Consider the following 24,253-nt stretch of genomic DNA (forward strand, 5'->3'; position numbering starts at 1 on the left):
AATAAAGTAACCTTGCTTACAATAGTTAATTATAAGTGAAAAATAATTTTAAATTTGTTTATCAAAAGAACCTTGATAACATCAGTACATAAATATCAAAGCAATCTATGCACAGTCTAATATTGAAAACAGAAAACAATAGCATAACATAGATGAAGAAATGTAACACAATTTTCACAAAATATTTTAGAAAAATATCCGTACTCTCCTGCGATAATTACACAGCCTGGTTATGGTTGTGATGTTTTGAGCTTGTCCAGCGTGGAGAATTCGGACGGGATTAGGTTAATGGAGATTAAAGCGGGATTGCAGATGTAAGATAAAGATAAAATAATTGGAAAGATACACGAAAGATAAAAATAAAGATAAAAATGACAATGCGATACATACAAAGAATTTCATATCAAGCAACCTTTTACATTTGTAATGAATCCATTTCAATTTTACTCTAAAATATAAAGCCAAGTAAATTTCTTTTCTATGTATGCAAATATCACTACCAATCCTATGAATTAAAATTCAAATCACAAGTTCATTGGCCTTGCCTTCTACTATCTGCCATCTACCATTGTGCAGGTAACTTGGTTCACTGTGCAAGATTCATCTTTTTTACTTGAGGAAGAATCAGTTTCAATAGGAGTGCTTCCTAAGCAAAATCCAGGATTTTTCGGCTCTGCTATCGTTGCTGTTTCACTACTCAACATCAACACCACTGAAGACATTGTTGGTCTATCTTCTGCTCGCTCTTGTACACATAATAGTCCAACTTGTATGCATCTAAGAACCTCAGAATGTGAATATGAATTATCAATGGAAGAATCAATCAGTTCCAAAGCATTTCCTTCTTTCCACAGCTTCCAACTCTATAAAAAGAAAAGATCAATCTATTTGTTAGCAAGAAGCAAGAGATGATACTCTGAATTTTTACAAATTTAAACTAATAAAGCAACTATTCCACATACATGACCGAGAAGATTCAATTCTTTGTTTGCGGAATAGAAACCTCGGTTCTTTTTTCCACTTATGATCTCCATCACGAGAACGCCGAAACTAAAAACATCAGATTTCACCGAGAAGATTCCATCCATAGCATATTCAGGTGACATATAGCCACTGCGAGTAACAAAAATTGTTTATGAATTGTAAGATAAATAGATCATTATTAAGTTTGGATATTTTTTGGAGTGGCAATGTGTTACTTAGGTACTCACTATGTTCCAACGACTCTAACTGTATTTGCCTCTGTCTGATCCGTGCCAAAAATTCTAGCCATCCCAAAATCTGATATCTTTGGATTCATTTCTCGGTCAAGTAGAATGTTGCTTGCCTTAAGATCTCTATGGATGATCCTAAATCTAGAATCTTGGTGAAGATAAAGAAGTCCTCTAGCTATTCCGGATATAATGTTGAAGCGTGTTTGCCAGTGTAGTGAGGATCTTCTAACTTTGTCTGAAAATCAAACATTTGTACGCGCACATTAAAGCCAAGCATAAAAGAATAAAAATAAAACATGAATATATAAATGTTAATGAAATTAAATTAACTCACCAAACAAAATGGCATCAAGGCTTCTATTTTCCATGTACTCATAAACTAGCACCTTTTCATCCATTTGAAAGCTGCAACCAAGTAGCCGAACAAGGTTTCGATGTTGAAGCTTGACAATCAACTTTACCTCATTTTTAAATTCTTCAACACCTTGACCGGAATTTTTTGATAATCTCTTTACCGCAATTTCCTTACCTTCCAATAACCTACCCTGATGTATAACCACATAATTATTCATATGTTACATCGAATGTATGATACGTGACTATTAAGACTTATCATGCGCAGTAATTGTATATATGTGTTACATTACATGCGTCGAATGAATATTAGGATTTATCATGGTGACAGATATAAAACACAACTTACTTTGTAAACAATACCAAAGCCTCCTTGTCCAAGTTTATTTTGTTCAGAGAAATTATTTGTAGCCATAATTATGGTATTAAAATCAAAGAATGGCAATTCTAGATCATCCATATTAGTTTCACTTGATTGTTCTCTATTACTTGTAAACACTCCTTCAGTTATAAGCAAATCCTGACTTTTTTCCAATGAACCTGCTTTAGGAACAACAAACAAAACATTTCATTATTCAACATATATATATATATACTCATTCATTCATTTATGTTTGTAGGACATTAATTACATGTACATTACCTCTTTTTTCAGACTTCCCTTTCAAATTTAATAGAAACTGCAATTTTTTCTTCCTCCACAAGAAACATATTCCTACTGCCAAAAATATAACAGCTGCACCCCCAGCCATAATGCCAATAGCCTTAGCTGTCTTGCGATCAGAACTTTCTCTTACCACTTCATCATCTGAGACAAAATAGTTTTTGTAGTTGAGAATAATATCCACTTTCCAAAAATTGATGTTCAACATAGGCACATATATAAATTATTGAAGATATAAAGGCATGTCAATTTAAAAAGAAACCAATAAGTACAGTCTATGATGCATAAGTACGGGTGCAGCACCAATACTCGATATAGGTACGGGTACGAAATACGGCAAATTTAAAAGAAAAACAAAGTTACAAGTATGTTAATATAAAATATTAAAGCATGTACTTTTTGAGTGAATTACTACTGTTATACCCTAGAGATTTACTTTTTTTGTCCACCATCTGCACTGTTTACATCAAAAGCAAGAGAGAGAATTGAAATGCAATAAAAAAATCAAAATATTTGCTATTTTTCCACCGTCATGATGTTTTTGCCGTATCTACCACCGCAAATCAACCAAACAATAATCGATACGCATGATACGAGTATCCTACATGTACCGGTACCAATAAAGTACTCGATAAAGGTACTAGAATTTTAAAATTATTCATGCTTCAAAGAGTACAATGCAAGAAAGGGTATCATGTGCCAAAGTAGCAATATGATTTTGCTCATAAACTTAGAGGAGGCAAAAGCCACTTTTCTTTATACCATGTACTTGTAAAATCAGACCAATTTTTATATTTTAATCATGTTTTTTCTTATTAGAAATTAGTAATTAGTCACAAAAAGGCTAAGTTGAAAAAAGAGGAGAAAAGTTTTGTTTGTTTATGAAAATTAATGGATTCTCTACCGTTAGAGACATAAAGAAAGACATGCAACTTTACCAAAGTTGATAAAAATCTCCCGTTGAGTCCCACCACACAAGGTGGAGGGCACCATTTTAATCACTAGATCCTAACTTTACCAATTTTGTCAAATTCCAATAGGAATACAAGATCATACTTGTTTATGATGTGACCAACAAAAATGTGATCATGCATTTATAAAATAAAGGTATAACAACTAGTCGGATCTGGATTCTGTGCAGTTGCCTGCACGCAGTTAGTAAATCTGGACCGTCCGATCAAGATCAGACGGCTCAGATTTTAAGATCAAATTTAATTATAAAATTGATCTTAAACTTTGGACTGTCTGTTCTTGATCAGACGGACTGGATGTGACCGACTGTATTGCAGTGACTAAATTTCTGACTGCACTGAACCCAAATCTCAACTAGTCCCATTATAATTTAAACATGTGATATATGGTGCATGTAATAAGTATTAGTATAAATTTACAGAGAACTTGATCCATTATTTGATTTAGTTTAGATAACTATAAAAATGGGAAAGTGATTTCTTACAAAAACAAATGCAAAATATTTAACTATAAAAATGGGAAAGTGATTTCTTACAAAAACAAATGCAAAATATTTCTTCATAGAAATATAAAATACAATTGGCGGTGAATAATCTCCTTCGGGAAACATGTGGGACATACAAGGTGGGTTCCCTCCTCTCAATCAAATTTTTCCATACTCCTGATTACATACTTAAGAGGACCAAAACTCTTACTACTTCGACCAGGGACGGATCTGGCGAGGGCAGGCAGTGGCCAAGCCCCCCCCCTCCCCACCATCTCTTACATACATAAGCATATATTATATATATTATATATTTGTATTTCACTTCAACTCTAATACAATATATACTTAGTATTAGTATATTATAATTTATTCTTGTAAATATTGTTTAGTTAATAGGAGTATTACATGTAATATGTATGAACCGGTATTAGAACTCTTGTACAATCATTTTTTCATCTTAAAAGATGGAATTATAACCACTAGACTACTTAACCAAAAAAAAATACACTCATATCAACTGTTTGGTCTCTTAAGTAGGTGTGATCAAAGGTTCAATATCAGACTTATGCGTATGAAAAAAATCAGCTGAGAGAATAACTCCGTACTTATAACATGATAAAATATGTTAGTTAATTTTCGGCCCCCGGTGTGATATGTTTCTCGCTCCGTCCCTAACTTCGACCAATTCATTATTAGTTAATCATGTTTTTCTATAATGAGCAATTGAATAATACTATCAACTATTAATAAACAGATTAATAAGTTACTATATTATATGCATATACATATCAGATTAATAATTTTTTTACTTAGAAATCAAATCCGTATATTTTGCATTAATTGCGCGGCAGCAAATGTTAGGTGTAAAATGAAAATATAGAGCCTCACAAGTCAAAAAATGGTTGGCCCACAACCCACCAATTTGTGAGCAGATTATTTAAATTTTGAAGGCAACAGACCCTTATAGTGGACCCACAAAACTTTATTAACATGAAAGTTCTATATAAAATTATTATTATAGTTGCGATACTAATTAAGAAAACAAAAAATAAAATTTTAAATTAAAAATACTTATCATTTTTTATATTTTTAAAAAATTAACTATATGGTTCAAAAAAAAAGTTAACTATACAAATTTTATGATACTCTTGCTTAGATTTAATTTTCTTAACTAGTACTCATCTATCGGTATATGACACTATTTAGCATTTTTATTTATAAATTTATGAGTTTATTTTTTTTTGTTTATAATGTCACCGTTGACAATGAGAATCGAACCTAGGATTTTATGTATAGTGTATACTACCCAAATCTCACATCTTGATCAAATCTAGTGGCTTTAAATCTATGAGTCTACGACACTATTTAGCATTTTTTTTATTTATAAATTATATTCTATATTTTTTTTTATTCTATTAACTCACGCAAAGAATCATGAATACATGCAGTTTGAGCACATGTTTTTTCCGTCAACAAACAGCTACATATATTGATGACAGTTTAGTTGTCTTTATCAACCATTTCTAACGTATGGATTGGAAAGTTGTTCATATGTGGAGAAGACAAATAAACTTCCATGCATATACTAATAAAAAATATTTTGAACTATTTTTAGTCTCAAAAAGTCACATTTGTTAGAATGTAATTATTTATCTTTACTTTTATAGTCTTATCCTATGTTTTATATAATTGCATTAATAAATGTTCACACTCTCCTTAATCCACAATAGTCTTTTCTAAGACAAAATCATCATAATTCACATAAAATAGAAAAGAAAAAACTTTGGTTTCTAGAAACTGATTTTTTTCCGCGTGTTTTAGGTATTGAAAAGAAACATGGAGTCTAAAGAGAAGCTATTTGATCTAAGATGTCCGATCTCTGATCAGCAGTCATGAATCCAAATCAGGATGTAGCGTTAAACTTTTCCTTAAAACTTGTGATAACTTTGCCATATTAACGCTTCATATTTTTGGAGAGAAAACAATATTTTTGGAGAGAAAACAATAATGTAACAATTAAAAATTGAAGAGTTTAAAATTAGGAAGCAATGGGACCCAAACAAAACATTGAAGAGAACATGGATCATTACGAGTCTATGACTTGTCCTCATTCAAAAGAAAGAAACCCACCGGCCAACAACAACAAAACAAATTCCAAATTTCCAACTCATTATATTCCAAAAACTAAAACTAATAATACTGTCAATTTGCTAACTAAGTATTTTGAGGCAGCAGTTAAGAAAGTCTAAAAAAAGTAATTATCACAGCTGAAATAAATATTATTTATACTCTTAAAAAATAAATACCCAAATTCTAAGACGTGTTTATCATAGTTTCTTAATAACTATATGCAGAGTCAAAGTTTAAACTCATAATCTCTCACTTATTCTTCTTAAAATGTTAATTTCTAATTCTAACTATTAGACTACTTAAAAAAAAAACTTTTTTACAATTGATCTAACACAAGCAATTAGTGCACAATGTGTGTGAGATTCATTTGCTACATGACAATGAGTACTACCTAGTCCAAGTAAGACTAGTTCAACATGTTAAATGAGTTGGAATATTCTTTCCACTCAAAAGTTAGTGAAGTCAACTTTTTATCTATATGAATTCCACAAACTTCTCAAATAACATCTTCTGTATTATTAATCCAGCAAAATTAAGAACCATCCTCTACAAGGATCATGTTAAAATTCACTAATTATATACTATATAACACTAATTATCAAATTCAACAGCCAACAAATAATTAGTATCCTTAACTAGTGCCCCGGGACACTATTTAGCATGACCCAACAAATAAATAATAAAGCATAGAGAAGAAATAAACATACCTACATCAGAAGCTGCTAATCTGACAAAAAGATCTTGACCACCAACAGGATAAGCTCTAATATCAATAAGTTGATCAAGCCACATAACACAACCACTTCCACCATTAACAATCTCAATATTAGCATAACCATTACAAGAACAATTCTTCTGACACAAATCACCACATTCCAAAAGACTCATACTTCTATTCACAAAAACACTACTTGTCTCAGGTAACTTCACATTCCCCAAATGCAAAAACCTATCACTCACACAATCCAACTTATTATCCCTCAAACATCCATCAGATCCATCTCTCAAATTCCAAGCTTGATGATTCTTAGGATGAAATCCTTTAATACAATTACAAACAGGTGAAGCATTTGTATCACATATACTAAATGGACCACACTCTTTATAATTATCACATTGATCTTTTGGTGCATACCAAAATTTAGTCCAAATTTTTCTACTATGTATCCATGTAAGTCTTTGAAGTTCACCTATTGAATCTACACTGAGTCTTGAAAACAATGATTCATTCACAATTGAAAATGTATAATAAACTTCATGATCATTCTGAACAAAAGTGAATTGAATTGAATCAGTAAATGGTTGCATCTCAGGTACACCACTGAATCTTTTACCATTCCATGGCCCACTTCTATAAATTCTCCTATTTTTGTTCCAAAGAAAAATTTCTGGAACACCATGATAATGCATCTTGAAAGATATATCACCAATTGAAGGATCTTGATCTGTTACTTTCCATGAGTTTATATGTTTTTCTGTGTTTGTGTCAAAATTCCAACCAAGTTTCATACCAGGTAACAAAGTATCTGTTGGAAAATCGAAACTTTGCCATAAAAACTTTGTTGCCTCGTTTTCATTTGGTGATTCTGATATAACTAAATTCCCAGAATCAAGAATCTGAAGAATTGGGTTTTTTTTAAAGGTTGAATTTTTATTGATTTTTTCAGTGGCCCAGATGATTTTGTTGGATTGATCGGTGATAATAAGGTTTCCTGTGTCGGTTAATTTGAGAAAAGTGTTGGGATTTTGAATTGGGGTCTTTCTGTTTGCAACCCAAACCACTGTTCTGTTATCATGGTCGATGTTGTAACGTATTCCTAGGTACCAGGATAAATTGTTGTAGGAAAAGAAACTGAGTTGGAAAATTCCTGTTGGTGACAAAAGGGTTTGGTTGATTTTAAGGATTTGGGTTGTTGTTAAGGTAGAAGAAGAAGAAGAAGAAGAAGCAGAGATTGAAGGTGGTGAGAAGAAAATGGTTGAAGTTGAGAGATAAAAGAGAAAGAGTGTTTGGAAGGTGTTGAAACTGAAACTTTTCATGTTTGTTTTGAAACTGAAAAAATAATAGAGACACTTTGTTTATTGGTACTATATGGGAAAGACTTCTTTCATGTCTAGTCAAAGACAATAAAATTTGTCACTTTGTAAAAAAAAAAAAAAAAGAGTTTAATAGAGACATGTCTAAACATGACAATAGTATAGGTGAAGAATGAGGAAGAAGAGAGAATGAATAGTTTGTGTTATTCATTATTAAGATTAGGGTTATATTATATTATACATGGTATCTATATTTAGGTTAATATAATGGGTCAATTATGTGGCCCAATGAAGTTTATGGACATCCACTAATAATATTCATAACAAGTGGAAAAAATTATAGTGAAAGAAAAAGAGTACACAACCTCCTTTGTATTTGAACGGTCTCGTTAAAAACTTTAACAGGAAAACTCAGTGGAATAAAATCATGGTTGATGGAAAAAGAGTACTAAACACATTTAGCGTCTCGTGCTGATAATCACGTGTTATAATGGTCTAAACATGACAATACTATAGGTGAAGAATGGAGAGAAGAGAAAATCAATAGTTCTGATTTATTCATCATTATGATTAGTATTACATTATTCTGATACTTGGTATCTATATATAGGTTAACATAATGGGCCAATTACATGGGTCAATGACTTTTATGAACATCTACTAATAATATGCATAACAAATCTTTTATTTTATAGTGATTTTTTGTGTTCTATACCAACGAAGTAAAAACTGTTTTTATTAGAAATTGAATTTATTTTTATAAATGGGAGGAATAAAATATTTTAGTTTTTATTAAAATTGAAGTTAATTAATGATTCATACAACTAAATTAATTATATTTTTTAATGTGATTAATCAATATTGTGAAGGTGTAAAAAAATGTTGGGATAAATATTAAAAGGAAAAAAATTGTTGACTTGGTTTGATTTGAAATATGGAAGCAGAAAGCTGACTCAACCACTTATTTCCTTGTTGAGAAAAATTGCCATTGCTAATGTGCTTTCCATTAACTTGCTAACTCAACAATCTTTGCTTCATAAATTGATCATTGAAGTTAAAATGACATAATAATAATTATAAGATATTTGTTCTTTGTTTCCTAAATTGATCGGAACTCTTTCATGTTTTTTTTTTTTTTTAGGTATGTAAATATTATTGAGAAATATTTTTAGTAGTGTAAATTTTACCCAAAAATATTTTTTATTGGTATAAATTTTACCAGGCTAATTATAATAATGTTTTTTACGTTTGACAAAATACGAAGAAATGTCTTTTAGAAGGCTTGTTTAGATTGACTTATTTGTGGAAATTATACTAACATTTCAACCGCTACTAACATGGTAGAATTTATGATTCTTAAAGTTTTTAATGTGAAGATTCACCTCAAGGCTCCTAAAATCAAAGAGATCTTGTGGCATCTTCCTTTAATATCTTGGACTAAATGCAACTCGGACGGAACGGCTCAAAGGTGAAATAGATTGCCTAGCTCCATTTGAAATGATTTCAATCACAATAAACTAAGTTTAAATTTTGATGATTTTGTTGTTTATGTCTGAATCCTTTTTCTTTATCGGTGCACTCTTGCACTCTTTGTCCCTTCATCAAAGTTTTGTCTCGTTGAGTTTTCCTCGGTAGGATTTTGAATAAGGTAGAGAGATTCTTACACTTTGAGTTTTAGTCCAATCTTCCAAAGTTTCTTTGTATTATTCTTATTTTATTTTTATTTAATATATTTCAGTAGAATATTTTTTTAGGTGGCTTCTTGGGGGTGCCAACAAAGTTGAAATGCCTCTTATAAACAAATTAAAAGTCTACTTTTCATAAGAACTTGCCGTGATAAGCACTTATGCTATAAGTTGTAAATAAGTTATTTAGGCCCTTTTTTATTGATTTATTTTTGAGCTTATGTGAAACGACTTATGTAAATAAATAAACTTTTATGTATTTATAAGTTTTTTAAGTTAGTTTATTATGAGAAAACAACTTATAAAAAAAATTATTAGTGAAAATTTATGAATTAACGTAAAAACTTATTTATTTGCATAACGATCGATTTGAATTCTCTCGTGTAATTGGCTAGCTGATATTTCATTAACTACTACTAATAATCTTTCGTTTTTTTGACAAAAAACTACTAATAATCTAAAAATGTTTGTGGCCATACTTTTAAAAAAAAAAACGTCTAAACTAATTATAAATGATAAACTTTTGTAGGAAAGTAATGATCTCTTGATATTCCGTGATCAACTTTGGCAAGAGTATAGTGTGCGACCAATAATCAACAAGAAGAATTATTGGCTCCAATAAGAAAGATCCAATAAGATTTCTCAACGGAATAGTAATTAATACTACTAAATTATTTCATCAATATGGTTTTGAATTTAGTATGAAAAATCCCTTAATCTGCTGGTGCTAGCAATTCCCAGTTTCAAACTATTAAGGGTCCGTTTGGTAAAAATAAGCTATAAGCTAGCTGATAGCTGATAAGCTAGCTGATAGCTGAAAAGCTAGCTTATAGCTGATAGCTGAAAAGCTAGCTTATTGAAATTAAAGTGTTTGGTAAAATTAACTTTTAAAGTGGTTATTAAATATAAAATTACATAATTGATAGTGGGTAGTTTATTTTTTAGAGTGGGTAGTTATTAAATTAAAGGGTAAAAATGGAATAAAGTGTAAAAAGCTATAAGCTATAAGCTCAAATGCTACTTGAAATAGCATCTGAAAAAAAGCTATAAGCTAGTACAAAAAGCTTGTTACCAAACACCTCTAATTTTTTGAAACAAGCTTATAAGCTCATATAATAAGCTATAAGCTAGCTTATTTGTGTTACCAAACACACCCTAATACTTATCCTAATGTTACTTTTGAGGAAACTAAGAAATCTCTTTTTAGTATGAAAAATCGGCGGATTCTAGCGTGGAGATCTTAATAGGTCTCTCACCAATGCATCATATCTTTTATTCATTGGATGAAATGGATTGAATGAGATGCATGATATCATGGTGTACTGTCAGTATTATATAATTTCCATAAAAAATAAAATAAAATTCCCGAAAAAAGTTTCCAATATTTTTTCTGGAAAAAAATTTCGATTTTTTTTTGGAAAAAAAGTTCCCGAATTTTCTGGAAAAAAGTTTTCGATCTTTTTCGGAAAAAAATTTTCGATTTTATTTTCGGAAAAAAGTTCCAGGTTTTTGGGGAAATTTCTTTTCGATTTCAAATAAAAACAATTCCGGAGTTTTTTTCTGGAAAAAAACTCCGATATTTTATACGGAAAAAAATTTCGGATATTTTTCAGGAAAATTTTTTGATCTTTTTTTTTGGGAAAAGTTCCGATATTTTATTCGGAAATTTTTTTTTGAAAAAAATGTTCTCCATTTTTTCAGGAAAAATTAATTTAAATTTGGGCCCGAAGAATTTGGACATAAAATTTGGTTGCGATAATCCACCAATATTGCTAATACAAAATAGAGTGAATAAAAAAAATATATATATAATACTGACAGTATACCATAATATCATGTATCTTATTCAATCCACTTCATCCAATTCATAAAAAATATGATGCATTGGTAAGGTCTCCCACCCTAAAATCCGCCTGAAAAATCTAAATGGGATGTTGTGGGTTCTTGTCTTCATGTTCATGCTTTCATCCAGCTGTCCATTCAGCAACCTTAGTTTGATTCATGATCTTAACCATACTCTCCTCTCCTTACTCTCGATCCAAAGTTTCACATTTGAGACCAATTATGTTATGCATGCAATGTGGTTTATAAAAGTGATTACTAAATACATCATCCAAAGACCAAGAGTTATCATAAGAACTCTAAAAAATGATCGGGCTGATGGACCGGTCCATAAACTCAGGGATTTGAATGGGTCGGTATTCAAAAAAATTAGCCCAATTACAATCCCATCTTTTTGGCCCAAATCCAATTAACCTATTTGAAAATCGGGCTAATCCAATGGGCCTCGGGCCGGCCCATTATAAAAAAATTATGACATATTTGTGAAAAAATATTAATAAAACATAAAAAATATCATTTAATTGAAAAGTTATTATAAAAAATGTAGTTAAATGTGTGTAAGCTTAATAAAAAGGTTATATTTACCTAAAACTTTATTAAATATTAAGTTTATAATTTATTAATTTGATTGAATTTTTTTTTTTTACAATAATCAAACTAGAGTTTAATTGATATTTAGTGTTGATGTCATAATTATTTCCACTTTGCATGCAATTATATCTCAATAAAACTGATAATATATTATGAGAAACTAATACATCAATGTGACATAAAATAAGATTGAATAAATGAAGAAAAAAAATGAAAAGGGTCAGACTGGCCCATTAGCCCACGTGGCCCATACGGGCTGGACCAGGCTCTTTAATACATAGCCCAATAATAATTGGGGCAAGCCGAGCTAGCCCATTTATATAGTCTGGCCCACCGTGCCAGACCGGACTGGGCCGGATCAGCCCATTTGACAGCTCTATTATGTAGTGTCGGAAAACTAAAGTACTTCCTTCCTCTTTAAATATAAGTAAAAGTCTATTTTTTAGATTCATTGAATAACTTACTGTATATCTGGTCTATTTATTCAATGAATTTTAGTATATTTTTTTCCTATAATTAAGAATGGAGTAGTAGTTTCATACTATTGATAATATTTTTGTTTTGTAGGAAACTATTCATTCCTTTATACATCTGAAAGGAAAAATGGCTATATATGATGATCAAGTTTGACCTTAAGCCTTACAGTACAAATGAAGAAATAGGGTTCCACTAAGCCCTTAACTCGACACAAGATATGTTTTTGCTTTTTTTTCTTTCTTCAGAAAAGCTCCTTGAACGAAGGGATTCCGGGCGTCAAGTGTGACTCTAGTCCTTCTTTTGGCAAGCGGACTCATTCAATACCCTATCTATTGAGCTACCTTTTGTTCAATTGGATACTCGAAGTGAAGGGAAAGCTTTTCGCATAAAGACGTTGATGAGCTAAAGGAGCCTGATTTCTGAGATGTTTTATTGTCTATCATTTATTTTCCGAACAAATCTAAGGATAAAAAAGGCTTACGAATGTAACTTTGTGATGGATACTTTAAATTGTTGTTATCCCACCTGAACTTCAGTCCAATATCATTCTTCACTTGATCAAAAATTTTGAATATCAATAGTTTCTTTCTCTCTGCTTGCTTTCTTCACCGAAAAATTTTCCTTTTCTTTGTTGTTTCAATGGCTCTGCAACCATATTGAATTGATACTCTTGTATCAATTATCGAATTGATTCATCGAATCAATAGAGAAGGGGTGTATCTCTGCCCGAATTCTACAGTGCAGTAGCAATTCAGTATTTAAATTGTGAAGGCTGTTTTATCCTGGAGACTTCACGGTTGATAGTCTACTCTGCACAATTTTGAGTAGTACCATGAATCGTCTTAAAGAGAACGTATTCACCCGCGACTCAGTCGATAATTTTTTTCGGTATTTTCGAAAAATTTTAAAAAATCAAAAACAACATGTTGCAAAAGCTAACTTGAATCAAGTTAATTGCATAAACAAAATCCTTGATATATTTTGTGCTCATTCTGCTAAGAAAATTAATTATAAAACAATCCCAAGTTTCATCTCAAATAATGTTATGGAAGATTATGGAAGATTATGGAAGATTATGCAGTCATGTTTAGCTGAATACATTTTGATTTTTTTGCTTATATTTAAGAATTGATGGAGTAGATAGAGAGGTAGATGTCCACAAATCCTAGCTCAACTGACAGAAATGTCGAAATTGGCAAACTGTTAATGTCGGACGTCATGATCGGGATTCGAATCTCGGTTACTCCACTTCGTGCGTGTGAATTTTCAATTACTTTGTCATTTCGTCCATAAAAAAAATTAGATGGGTAGACAGATAGGTTGATAGGTAGACATGAGTTTAGATTCTCTCTATTTCTTAAACTAAGTTGATGCATTCATAACTATAATTATAAATGTCTAATTAAATCTTAAATTTAAAAAATGTGTGCATTTATATGTTTTATGTACTTAAAAAATATAGTAACGAAAACATTCATTTCTTTTGTATAATGGAGAGGATCTCAATCCGATAGACATATAATAGACATATAAGTAGACTGATAAATAGATATGTAGATAGGTAGATAGATAAATAGATAGACGGGTAGGTCGTAGACATATGGCATATGCATGTAGACAGGTAGATAGATAGGAAGATAAACATGTAGGTAAATAGATAGATAAACAAAATAAATAGAATAAAAAATCAAGACATTGTGCTCAAGTGGTTAATGTGTTATTCCTAGGACGAATTGTTCGAGAGAATCCGAGTTCAATTTTTGACGGAAACAATCATTGAGTAGGCTTTCCTAACTTTGCGGTCGAACTCTGAATTACCGGAGGGCCTTTCCCTTGCGAACCACATGGGTTAATAAAAAAAATAGCAAGGAGAGAGAGAGAGAGAGAGAGAGAGAGAGAGATTTAATATATACTACTATTGTTGTTTCCATTCCATTTTATAAGCAACAAATATATAGTTAATTTTGTTTGGAAAGAGATATTATTAGTAATTTTATAAAATTATATTTCATTAATGATATATGAAAGAAAAGTTAAAAGAATAAGTTACTAGGTTTGCTCTAGTGGTAACGGATTTTGGTAGTATGTTATAGGTCATGAGTTCAATTTTTAGCTCATTATAACCAAAAAAGAGAAAAGTTAAAAGAATTGATTATAAAAAAAGAATTAAAAGAATTGAAAAAATTAGAATAATAAAGGATATAATACAAAAATAAACGTTAATGTTCCGTTGTTATCATAAGTGACTTATAATTTATTTTATTTTTAATAATAAAAAAATATTTTATTTTTTTTTTTGATAATTAAGTGACTTATAATTTATGACAAAAGGAGGGAATAAAAAATGTATAGAATTTTTTTTGGTTACAATGAATTGTTAACATATGGGGTGTATAGAATGATAACTAACAAGTGGCAGAAAAGTACTTATAATGAGTACTTATAACAAAGTCTTCTCTCAGAAAGAGGTATCGTTGGTTGATATTGTTTTGTTTGATAAAGTTAAAACTCATGCTTAGTGATAGTTGAAAACTTGGAAGAATAACTTTAAGTTTGATTTGAATATATGGTGTTTAGGGTTGAGATTTGACTAGGGTGGTGTATTTTAATTTATTTTTTACTTTTAACTTTTGCTATGCTCATGTAAACTTCTTTTATTGTTAAGCACCTCGTGTGATTAACTAATTTTAATATATATATTCGTCTTTAATTTTTTATCCTTTTAGTTTTTTTGTTTGTCTCAAAATTTTAGAACTTTAAAGAAACTAAAATACAATTAATAATATTTTATTATTTGTATTCTTATAAAAACTAAAAATATGCATGAAATTGTAAAATAAAATGAAAGTGTAATAGACCTTAGACACTTGACGACACTTGATTATCTAGTTTTTCAAAAGAAAAAATGATCATCCAAATTATCAAGTAAAAGCTTTTTCTCCTTCATAAAAAAGTAAAAGCTTTTTCTTTTTGAATAAAGGTCAACTTTTTTATGGTAAACACTTTTATACATATTTTATTTGGATATGTATCGGTATAATCGCATTATTTTCATAGATGTACAATATTGTTTAATATAAAAATAATAAATGCTATTTTTGAACCTATCAGATAACTCAGCATGTGTACTGGTATATATCCAAATAACATGTGTACTAAGAATTTATTTTTTAAAATATATTTTATTTAGATATGTACAAGTGGTAGACCGATGAGGTGTATAATTTGATAGGTTCAAAAAAAATTGAAACTATCAAAATTATCTACTGAGTCATGTATTAGTACATACCCAAATAAGATGTGTACTTATATACTAGTACATATTCAAAAAGATGTGTATTAGAGTGTTGATATCGAATAAATTTAAATATAAAAATCAATTAGATAAAGATCAATTATAAATTGTTTGGTAAACAAAAATGTATGGTGAAAAAATGGTGCTCGTCTATGGCAGATAAGGATCAATTTTGAAATTAATATATATCCTTTCATTTCTTAGATCAAATTTCAAGCCCTATAATTGATTATATAAACACACTAGAGGACCAAGTACACTTTGATTGAAAGGTAAAGAAAGTAGTGTGAGAGTAAAAACAAAATGAGAACATCCTCACTTTTATTAGTTTCAACAATTCTCATAGTCACATTAACCTCGTACTGTTGTAACTCATTGCCCCTCTCAACTCAAAAGAGATGGATCATAGATGATGCAACAGGTCAAAGAGTGAAATTAACTTGTGCACATTGGGTTGCACATGTTAAACCAATGCTTGTTGAAGGTCTTGATAAGTTGCCAATAAAAGACATAGCTACTCAAATTGCTAATTCAGGATTCAATTGTGTTCGTTTATCTTATGCTACTTACATGTTCACAAGATATGCTAATAACACAATTCGTGACACATTTTATAGTCTTGATATTCCTGAGGATGTTGTGTCTGCTATTGAGAAACATAACCCATTAATATTGAACATGACACATGTTCAAGCTTATGAAGCAGCTATTGATGCTTTAGGAGAAAAAGGTGTGATGGTGCTTATTGATAATCATGTTAGTAAGCCAAAGTGGTGTTGTGATAATAAAGATCAAAATGGATTCTTTGGTGATAGGCATTTTCATCCTCATGAATGGCTTCAAGGTTTGGCTTTTATAGCTAAGCACTTCAAGGGAAAATCCAATGTAAGTATATTGTTTTTTATTAAATATATTTTATATTATATGTGAGTCTATATGATTTTTTAACTAGATTATTGTATTTTTTTTTTAAGAACTAGATTATTGTATGTTTAGATAAATAAGTCTGGTTAAGAGATTCAAATTTATTTATTTTTTGGGTAAGAGATCCAATTTATTTATTTTTTTAAAGAGATTCAAATTTCACTTCAATGAACTCTTTGCTTGACCCTCATTCATGTCTTTCAAACACTAGGGAGAGGAGAGAGAAAATTGTATATAGGAAAAAAAATTATAAAAGGGGGGAGAATGAGATGATAAATCCTTGATCTAATTTTTATTTATTAAGAGGGGTGTGTAAGGGATATACATACTAAGAATTTGTTTTAAATTTTTTTTTTTTTTTTTTGGTGATATGTTTTAAATTTAATTTAAGAAATTATAATGAAGTTAAGGTGTATACATACTATAATCCAATAATATATCAATATTGTATCACTTTGTTATATTAATTTGAAAAATAGTTTAGCAAATATCTTAAGCATTTAAATCCATTTGAAGAAACTGCGAGTGGATATGCATATGATTATACGAACATATCTAAATATTGAGTCACTTCACTTTGTTATATTACTTCCTAATATATCTCAACAAACATTTACGTGACAAGATGTGGTTACATATTTTTTTTTTTTTATAAAAAATATTAGTACTAGTATTTATTGAAAATGTTATATTATTACAAAGAGCTGTCAAAAAGGGCCGGACTATCGGGCCGACCCATTAGCCCTATTCTTTTACATGGGTCGGACCTTATCGAGTCAGACTTTTTCATGTGCTGGCCCACGGGCTTTTGGGCCGGCCCCTTAAAGAATTTAAAAAATTATTTTAAAAAAAATTATAATCTTTTTATTGTTATATTTTGGTCCTATTTTTATGCATAGATTCATATATAATATTTTTTTTTTTTATTTTTGTTGTTTTATTGTTATTATTTGTGTTTTGTTCCTATCTATAATCTGTTTTATTCCAATTTTTAAGCATATCATAATTTTATATTTTTTTTTGTGCAATTACAGCGAAGGATATAAAATTTGGAATATGGTTATTTTAAGCCTATCACCTTTTTATTGTATTTATTTTATATTCTTTCTATATTTTTGTTTTTTTTTCCCTTAAATTACAATGGATGAATGAAAATATAAAACTTGGAATTTTTTTTGTAGTAATAATAATAATATAACAAAAAACTTATTGGATTAGAATGAGATTATTTGTTAGAGATTTATTTGTTTGTTTGATGAGGATAAAGAGGAAGATATTGTTGTTTGAGAGATTATGTGAGAAAATATAGGGATACGAATTACATAAATTTAGTTGAGAAATATACCATAAATTTAGTAGAATTTTTTTTTTTTTAAAAAAAAAAATTATGAAAATTAGTGGGCCGGCCCATCGGACCATGTAGACTTTTGCTTATCGGGTCGGGCTAAGCGGGCCGGGCCATGAAGTTAACGGGCCGGACTGGGCCGGCCCCTTTATTTGACCGGGCCAGGCTGGACCGGGCCGGCCCCTTTGACAGCTCTATAAAGACCTATTTAAAAATCAAATAAAAATTATAACACTGTATAAAATATATATTTTCTTTTGCATGAAAATACCTTATCCTTCACCACAAGGTCTGGTGTATAATTATAAGTGTTGTAAATGTAAACATACCTTATTCTTGTTATACATGTAGGTGATAGCCATGGACTTGAGGAACGAGCTAAGAGGTGGACGTCAAAATTTGCACGATTGGTACAAGTACGTGAGCCAAGGAGCGAAAACGATTCACAAACATAACCCAGACTTATTAGTCGTCATCTCAGGGTTAAACTTTGACAATGACCTTTCATTCTTGAAGAAAAAGACTCTTGATCTAAACTTCACTAACAAATTGGTGTACGAGGCACACATTTATTCTTTCTCAGGAACCCAAGATAGGTGGGATTTGCAACCACTGAATTGGGTATGTTCCACTGTCATTGAAACCTTAAAAGACCAAGCAGGTTTTCTCATTAATGGTGACAAACCGGTACCTTTGTTCATAAGTGAATTTGGATATGACATGACTGGTGTCAATCATGTGGACAACAAATTCTTGCCATGCTTTGTGTCTTATGCTGCCTCTGTTGACTTGGATTGGAGCTTGTGGTCTTTTGGTGGAAGCTACTATTACAGAGAAGGCACTGTTGGAGCTGGTGAGACATATGCTGTCATGAACTATGATTGGAAAAATTTCACAGACCCAAAATTCCCCGAAAAATTTCAGCTTCTCCAAAAGAAGGTTCAAGGTACATATGTTATGATATAAATACATACTTCACATTATAACATTCACATGAAAATGTGTACAAAAAAGAAGACATTATAATATATGCACTATATATGAACATGTAAAAAACTATTTTCATAAACTGTCACAAATACTCTCACAGGTGTTTATATTCTATGATAAGCTAAGCTTAAGTGTAAATAAGATTTTTCAAATGCAATCATAATTTATGCCTAAAAAGTGTTTATATGATTTACATATGCAGATCCAAGTTCAAACCTCTCGAAGTCTCATATAATGTTCCATCCATTGACCGGTAAGTGCGCTCATGTGAACAAGAGCAACAATGAACTTGTATTGGGTGATTGTAAGAGTCATAGCCAATGGAGTTCTGAGGGAAATGGTTCTCCAATAAGGTTGATGGATTCTGCTCTGTGTCTAAAAGCAGAGGGCGAAGGGCTTCCTGCAACTCTCTCAAAACATTGCTTGTCGCAGCAAAGTTCATGGAGATCTGTTTCAAAGACCGGTCTTCACTTGGCCACCTCTGATGGGAACAGATCCCATTTGTGCTTGGAAATTGATTCAGATTCCTCCAAGATAGTGACCAGAAAATGCATCTGCATAGATGATTATGATTCTTCATGTTTGGAGAATCCCCAAAGCCAGTGGTTCCAACTTATTTCAACCAATGTTTAGTTATGAATTAGGATCTTGTGAATTAGATTTGGTAGGAACCAGGAGTGTATCGATTGTACTACTACCTAGTACCTACATATTATCATATTTTTCAGTGGTAGTAAGGTCATTTAGATTTAGGTAATAATGCTATTGTCTATTCAATGGCACCAATGTGATGCTATATTAGTAGAAAATGAAATATAAATAAACGTATTGTTTGCATTATCTCATCCATAAAAAATAATAAAGACATGCAGTTGGAATATTAACATGGTTCCTTCGAATATTTTAGTTCAATTATCATTTCCAATCATTTGAGTGTAATACTTTTCTTAGATTAAATCCTTTCGGACCGTGTTAATATTCCTAAACAATTACCAAACAAATTTTCTGTACACACAATTATGCCATACAAGATGGAGAAAAGTTTAATATTTGTGTTGCTTATCTTAAAATTGAAAGGAATGATAGATAAAAAATGAAAACTTGCTTTACTTACAAAGAGGTCTTCAATATCTCCAACCTCAAACCAAGATATACATATCAAGAAAATCTTAGTAATCAAGAAAATCATTCTTTTGAGGCAGTAAACTCGATATACTTTCTTGACCCCAACCTTTTTCTACACGCTTCAGAGTTTTCAAAGCGATTCCACTACCAACATCCCTGTCAAGTAATAAGTAACAGATCATTAGGAAATATTGAAGAATATTCAGCATAATGGAATGGTGATTGTACTAATTAAAAAGCCGTAGACACAGAACAAATGACAATCAAAATTTCAAAGATAATATCCGGATCCATGTTTATATTTAGTTTGATTGAACTAATATATTTGAAATGTCAATGAATAATAATAAGAGATAATTTTCGATGGCACAGAATAAAGCAACTCTTTCAAAGAGGAAGAGAATTCAAACAATATTAAAGGTATATGTTTATGCGAGATTGTCAACCCGGTTGAGTCATAAACTGTCAGACAGATAAGGTATACCAATGAATGCACACAGTTTATCAGAAAGTACTCTTCAACTCATCCAAACACAAACTTCTAAGAAAATTCAGTAATTTGTGTTGATATTGCTCAGAAGTTCAAGAAGGAATTACACAGGACATGTTTAAGGAAAACTAATAGTCGCATTTAGAAATTAATGATGCAGATTTTGGAAATAGTAACCACAGACAAGGAAAATGAACTACGTAAATAATTAATTAATCCAAGACATCCCAAACTATCTTAGTATAAACACCTGTTTTAAAAAAGAACAGAACCCAAAAGTGGAATGAAAATATTATCTTCACTACCATATGGCCATACCTGTTAATTATATCTTGCCAATCACTTCCACCATCCTTGTGTAATTTTCGACGAAAGATGGTGTTTCCATTTCGATCAGTCTTATCTTCTAAAGCCAATTCCATTATCCTTGCAAGTTCATCAGCTTGTTGTTTGTTTCCCCTTTTACTTAAGCCATCAATCACGGGTATGAATGATGAAGGGTCAAAACCATATCCCTTATCAATCAATTTCTGAAGAAGGCTGTGGGCATCATCTAACCTATCATCCTTGCAAAGTTTGTCAATCAAATCTTTATACATGAAATTCTTTGATAAGAGAGATCTATCTAACGAAACTTCAAATAGCTCCTTTGCATCAGAGAGTTTCCCCCCGGCAAGTAATTCATTGAACATCAAACTGTACAAGGCTTCTTTGTGGTCACATACACCCAATGCTACGTCGAAAAGATCACATGCTACTTTAAAATCTCCAGATTTGCAGAAGGCTTTAATCAATATTTTGAAGGAAGATACATTGGGAGATACGCCCTTATCCAACATTTCATGTAAAAGAGAAGTGGCATCCTTTGTTTTCCCTCCTTCGCAAAGACAACTAATCATATTATTGTAAGTGCAAACATCTGGACCTATTCCTCTTTCTCTCATCTCGTCCATCAATCCGTACATTTCAAATATCTGCCCTTTACTTCCTAACCCCAAGATCAATGAATTGTAAGTTTGAAGGGTCTTGCTGCAACCATTTCTCTCCATATCTTTCAATACACGTAAAGCCGATGATATCTTCCCTTGTTTACAGAAACTCAATACAAAGGTATCGTAGGTCACAGAATCAGGGTGCAAATTTTTCGACATCATCTCAATAAATTTCTTTTTGGCTTCCTCTAGCCTTCCGGCCTTGCAAAGCCCATTAATTAAGGTTGTATAAGTGATCACATCAGGCATGCTGGTTGATACATTGTGGATTGAATTAACTAGGCCAGCAACTGAGTTTTCTTTACCAAGGGAATCTGTTCCATCAGTCCACATCTCACTTACAACGTCACTTGCTTTCTCCAATTCTCCGTTTCTACACAGACCATTGACCACAATATTGCAAGTCACAATATCTAACTGATAACTTTTTTCATTCATCTTTTGCAGCATTTCCTCGGCCTCGCATTTTCTCCCCTCTTTCCACAGGCTATTCAGCAACGTGTTGCAAGTATAAGTATTTGGATGACAACCTTTCTTAATCATTTCATTAAGAACAGCTTTAGCTTCAAAAACCTTCCCGTTGCTACAATAGCCATGTAGAAGAGTAGTGTAAGTAACAGTATCTGGGTAAACACCATTATTCACCATCAAATCCATCAACCTTCTGGCATCCAACAGCATATGGTTCTTGCAAAGCCCATCCATCACAATATTATACGAGTAAATATTCGGTTCAATACCATTCTCCACCATTTCATCAAGAACCGATCGAGCCTCCAACAACTTTCCATTTCTAAGCAAACCCAACAACCATGTATTATAACTCTCCAAATTAACAAAATTACCAGCTTTCTTCATGGTTTCAACCAAAGACCTAGCTTCCTTCATCATCCCTTGCTGACAAAACCCCTTAAGCATCAAATTAAAAGTAACAACATTGGGCCTAGGAAGTCCCAATTCTCCATCCATCTGCATATCCCTAAAAATCCTCGACGCCTCGAAAACCTTCCCAGCTTTACAAAGTGCAGATATCCTAGCATTAAAAGTAACAACATCAGGAAACAAACCCTTCTCTCTCATCTTCTCCACTAATTTCTCAGCTTCATCATTCATATCCTGTTTACAAAAGCTAGACACAAGAGTGTTAAACACAACCCTATTAACATTAAAACACAACTTATTATCAACAAACTCCAAAGCCTGCTTAGTTTTCCCAGCTCGACAAAACCCGCGAACAAGAATCCCAACAGTAAACTCATTCGGATGACAACCCTTTTCAGACATTTTATCAAACAGTTGGAGTGCATGTTCAAGAGCATTTGATTCACATAAAGACTGAATCAAAAGATTAAACGTATATGTTTCCGGATTAACACCTGCTTGAATCATGTCAGTGTATAAAGAAGTAACGAAATGTGGACGGTTATGCTGAAGACTTGAACGGAGAAGGAGATGGTAGAGTTGAAGAGAAAGAGGGGTTGATGGAAAATGAGCTCTGAGTGATTTGAAATGGGAAAAAGCGAAATCAATATGGTTTCTTGATTGGGCTAATATATGGAGAATTGAAAGGAGGGAATGATGAGCATTGTTGGGGTGGTTTGATGTGATGAGATTGCGGAGGTTTTCGATTTCGTGGTGCATGTTTGCGTTGAGAAGGATGCGTGTGATTGTGGGAACAAGATGGTGATGATGGGTTGAAGAGGAAGGTGAAGAGAAGATTTGTTTGAAGAGATTCCATGCTAATTTGGGGTTGTTGCTGTTTTGATGAATAGTTTTCAGTAGTTTTCTTGTTTCTTCCATGTTTTCGAGGTTGTTATCATTGAAATGCAGTGATTACAGGGAATGAGGATCGTAGTTCAAGAACTAGAGGAAGATGCGGATAGTAATAATAGCCACGGTTTTGAGTAAAACGTTAAAATGAACTAAATGCGGCCGCCAATGCGGCCGATTGTAGTTCTGTCGGGTTTGATGGATTAGTCCCTACAAATGAACTAAATGCGGAGTAGAAACTTCAATAACATCTTCGATTAACATCAAAGGACTAATTTGACTCGGGCATAACTCGAGCAATCACAATATCACAACTCCATATTTGCTAGAGTATCGGCACAATGATTAGCTTTACGATACGAATGACAAATTTTGACCTTCTGATTCTTCTCAAGTAACTATGAATCTTTTGAATCAAACAATGCCCTGCCACGTGACTCGAATTGCCGCCCTCCATACTCTTCACCACATTATGGAGCTCCACAGCCTGAAAACCTTTCATGTTGTCATGCGAACCCACCCCATAGGCATGGGCGGTTCTAAGGCCCAGCAAGCCTGCCTGGGTAGTTCCTTGGGCTCAAGCCAAAATTGTTGGTATTTGTAGGGGTTAGTTTAGGGCAAACCTGTGATTTTTTGTTTGACTATTTATATATTATGTCACATGTGAAATTTTGTCCAGACTCTATAATAATTTTGGCTCCGCCACTGTCCATAGGAGGAGGAATCCAACTACTTTGAAGCTGCTTCTTAGAGTCTCATGTAGCATATTGTTATGGTGTAAACTGTAAAGCTTTGTTATAGTTACAGACTTTCTGCTTAGGATTAGTCTTTACAGTTGTACGAAAGTAATACTCGGTTTACACAAACAACAA

The 24,253-nt window shown here is 31.8% G+C and overlaps 3 protein-coding genes across 5 annotated transcripts; 1 reads left to right on the forward strand and 2 right to left on the reverse strand.

Moving 5' to 3' along the window:
• Window positions 1–36: 36 nt before the first annotated feature.
• LOC123918168 (receptor-like serine/threonine-protein kinase SD1-8) lies at window positions 37–8,089 on the reverse strand. Of its 2 annotated transcripts, none has more exons than XM_045970142.1 (7): window positions 6,529–8,089; window positions 2,212–2,376; window positions 1,918–2,108; window positions 1,549–1,759; window positions 1,212–1,449; window positions 963–1,113; window positions 37–863 (listed from the first exon to the last, which is right to left on the reverse strand). In XM_045970142.1, the coding sequence occupies exons 1-7, from the start codon at window positions 7,856–7,858 to the stop codon at window positions 552–554; spliced, it is 2,598 nt and encodes an 865-aa protein (XP_045826098.1). In that variant the 5' UTR covers window positions 7,859–8,089; the 3' UTR covers window positions 37–551. The 2 variants fall into 2 exon arrangements, with proteins under 2 accessions (XP_045826098.1, XP_045826097.1); XM_045970141.1 differs by having other exon boundaries at window positions 307–863; window positions 1,918–2,111; window positions 6,529–7,885.
• Window positions 8,090–16,025: 7,936 nt separating this feature from the next.
• On the forward strand, window positions 16,026–19,885 carry LOC123918171 (glycosyl hydrolase 5 family protein-like). The gene is made up of 3 exons (XM_045970146.1): window positions 16,026–16,630; window positions 18,366–18,960; window positions 19,207–19,885. Exons 1-3 carry the CDS (start codon window positions 16,049–16,051, stop codon window positions 19,635–19,637), a joined length of 1,608 nt encoding a protein of 535 aa, XP_045826102.1. The 5' UTR covers window positions 16,026–16,048; the 3' UTR covers window positions 19,638–19,885.
• On the reverse strand, window positions 19,043–23,630 carry LOC123918169 (pentatricopeptide repeat-containing protein At2g17140). Of its 2 annotated transcripts, XR_006812711.1 has the most exons (3): window positions 20,938–23,501; window positions 20,119–20,285; window positions 19,043–19,709 (listed from the first exon to the last, which is right to left on the reverse strand). XR_006812711.1 is itself a non-coding variant. In XM_045970144.1 (2 exons), exons 1-2 carry the CDS (start codon window positions 23,409–23,411, stop codon window positions 20,174–20,176), a joined length of 2,586 nt encoding a protein of 861 aa, XP_045826100.1. In that variant the 5' UTR covers window positions 23,412–23,630; the 3' UTR covers window positions 19,043–20,173. The 2 variants fall into 2 exon arrangements, 1 of the variants encoding a protein (XP_045826100.1); XM_045970144.1 differs by having other exon boundaries at window positions 19,043–20,285; window positions 20,938–23,630.
• Window positions 23,631–24,253: the final 623 nt, after the last annotated feature.

This window comes from Trifolium pratense, linkage group LG3 (assembly GCF_020283565.1).
Source record: "Trifolium pratense cultivar HEN17-A07 linkage group LG3, ARS_RC_1.1, whole genome shotgun sequence".
NCBI lineage: Eukaryota > Viridiplantae > Streptophyta > Magnoliopsida > Fabales > Fabaceae > Trifolium > Trifolium pratense.

Bases quoted from the DNA above. Each gene is read 5' to 3' on its own strand.
- LOC123918168 (XM_045970141.1), bottom strand. From the start codon at position 7,858: ATGAAAAGTTTCAGTTTCAACACCTTCCAAACACTCTTTCTCTTTTAT. The intron at 1,450-1,548 runs GTGAGTTAATTT...TTTGATTTTCAG, and splicing joins CCTTGATGCCATTTTGTTTG to ACAAAGTTAGAAGATCCTCA. The intron at 1,114-1,211 runs GTGAGTACCTAA...TGTTACTCGCAG, and splicing joins GTTAGAGTCGTTGGAACATA to TGGCTATATGTCACCTGAAT.
- LOC123918171 (XM_045970146.1), top strand. From the start codon at position 16,049: ATGAGAACATCCTCACTTTTATTAGTTTCAACAATTCTCATAGTCACA. The intron at 16,631-18,365 runs GTAAGTATATTG...TTATACATGTAG, and splicing joins ACTTCAAGGGAAAATCCAAT to GTGATAGCCATGGACTTGAG. The intron at 18,961-19,206 runs GTACATATGTTA...TTACATATGCAG, and splicing joins TCTCCAAAAGAAGGTTCAAG to ATCCAAGTTCAAACCTCTCG.
- LOC123918169 (XM_045970144.1), bottom strand. From the start codon at position 23,411: ATGGAAGAAACAAGAAAACTACTGAAAACTATTCATCAAAACAGCAAC. The intron at 20,286-20,937 runs GTATGGCCATAT...ATTACTTGACAG, and splicing joins TGGCAAGATATAATTAACAG to GGATGTTGGTAGTGGAATCG.